We start from the raw sequence: 2,180 nt of genomic DNA, 5'->3' as shown, positions 1-2,180 counted from the left end.
ACGCCCAGCGCTCCTTGAAACTGGCACTCAGCACAGCGAAGCTGGGAAGACCAGGTAAACACAGCTGCGGGAATGAGAAACTGTTACCCAAGAATGTGCCTGCGATGAGGACACGGCCACAGATGACAGTGTCGGAAGGACATGTGTCACAGATGTCAGCAGAGGCCACTCTGCACAGTGCTGAGCTGGGCACAAGAACAGAAGGACCGGTGCAGTGGGCCTGTCCCCAGCGGCGGTCCCATTTACGATTTGCCCCCCAACGAAGAACACGCAGGAGCTCAGGTGGCAGCAGAGCAGCCCGGCCAGCTGAGGGGGTGCAGGGCAGGCGCCCCAGGAGAGTCCAGGTCCTGCTGGGCGCCCCAGTAAATCTCTGGGACACGGCCAATGCCCCTGCCGGCCAGCCTGGGAGTGCCTGGGCACTGAGTCACAACACTGGGGCCACAGCTGTGGCATTGTGAACTGACGCTAACGAAGGGTCACCGGGCGAAGGCAGCTCTGAGGACGGGCGCGGCATTTCCACGCGAACTGAAAGCACACCTCTGGCTGAGGCAGGCGAGAGAGACCGCAGACGCCACACTCGCTTCGCCATCGATCGTCGACAGGTCTGCTACGCGTGCTGGCAGTGCGGCGCCCGAGGGCGGCGGTGCTCTCAGCAGCGGCAGTGACCCTGAACTTGCTGCCACTGCCACGCCTCACACAGGCCAGTGGCCGCCCAGGGAGGCCGAGCAACCTGCCCGGGGCAAGTGGGCACTGGGGCTGCGGGACACGTGCTGTCACCGCTGCTATGAGCGGCGAGCCTGGGCGAGGACGAGACTTGGCGCTGGGCGGGGCAGGAGGGACGAGCCCACGAGTGCGTTCCGGGAAGTGCCTTTCCGTGTGCGTGTCGTCCGTGGCTTCGGAACGGGGCGCTGTCTGTGGAGCAGCTGGAGGAGGTGGCAGAGGATCAGCCATCAAGTCTGCACAGCACGTGAACCTGCTGTTTCTAGGGAAACAACGGATCCTGTTTGTGGCCAATCATCAAATCTGAGTTTTCCGGCAAAAATCAGAAGCGCGGAACACTCGTGCCCGCCACGGTGGCCTTGCAGCTCTCTGCGCTCAAAGGCCTTCGGACGAGGGGCAGTCAATTCTATCTGGAGTGTCCTGGGGCCGAAGACTCGCCACCCAGTGAGCCAGGGGGTCGGACGTGCAGCACGCGGTCAGCTCCACGCCCAGGTTCAGACTCCACTGCAGCCGGCGATTAAAGAGCACTCGGCCCTGGTGAACCTTCAGAACATCCCCGATCAACCGGAGGCTTCTGAAACGTCCCTCCCTCTCCCAGATATGCTTCTGTGAGGCTGTGACTCCAGCTGCCGCAGCCGAGCAGCCCAGGACAACAGGCTGAGGGCGGAGCGGGCACGAGAAGCTGGGTGTTCTCTTCTGAGCCCCGCCTGAAGCGTGCAGGAATGTAAACACCACTTTCTTTTCTTAATTAATATGTTGTTTTGAAAAAGTCACTTTTTATTTAAAATTTGCTATTTATGTGATAGGGTTGTTATTTTTAAAGTAACAATAAATATTTTTAAATTTCTCTTTTAAATAGAATGAAACCCACATAAGCAAAGCTCTCTGGGGACCTTGGTGTTTAAGTTTCAAGAGCCCAAAGTCCCAAACTGCTGAGAACCTCCTGCTCTGAGACGGGCTTTATCCTAATGCAGCTCTGCGAACCCTGCTCAATCCCGAGATCACAGGGCGGGCCTGGAAGGGCGACGTGATAAATTCACAAACCTCGGATCCTGCTTTGAACACCCTCAACCAGAAAAAGGTTTTTGAGATAAATGGTAAATTTTTCTATGGACCGGGTCACTGTGAAGTCACTTCTAGGCTCAAATTTTTCACGCCGCATCAATGGTGTTCAGACCACATACTTATGTGGCAGCAAGCTTACGGTGACAGAACCTCTGGGAAGCTGTGCCTCCCCACCCGCCCACTCCAGCCATGAGGGGCGCGTCCTCGCCACCCTTCCAGTGCGTGGGTCCCTCCTTCACGCTTACACCAAGGGTAAGATCATCGGTGGTCCCGGGTCCCGGGGTGCACTTAGGCTGTACCCCGTCTCCTGGGGTTGGGTGAATGTCAGCTTTTGAGCCCATGAATTTCTCAGCCCCGAGGCTTCTTGCCTCTCACGCCATCTGAGGAATTTGCTT

The 2,180-nt window shown here is 57.7% G+C and overlaps 1 protein-coding gene across 1 annotated transcript in view; it reads right to left on the bottom strand.

The window, feature by feature from the left end:
• The window catches only part of FAM193A (family with sequence similarity 193 member A), a 69,670-nt gene that overhangs the window by 43,012 nt on the left and 24,478 nt on the right, over positions 1-2,180 (bottom strand). The window contains exon 6 of the mRNA XM_011374716.2: positions 1,193-1,377. Within this exon, the coding sequence (XP_011373018.1) occupies positions 1,193-1,377 (185 nt within the window). The remainder of the gene's footprint in view (positions 1-1,192; positions 1,378-2,180) is intronic.

Source organism: Pteropus vampyrus, unplaced genomic scaffold (assembly GCF_000151845.1).
Source record: "Pteropus vampyrus isolate Shadow unplaced genomic scaffold, Pvam_2.0 Scaffold253, whole genome shotgun sequence".
Lineage (NCBI taxonomy): Eukaryota > Metazoa > Chordata > Mammalia > Chiroptera > Pteropodidae > Pteropus > Pteropus vampyrus.
This window is presented reverse-complemented; position numbering and strand designations above follow the sequence as displayed.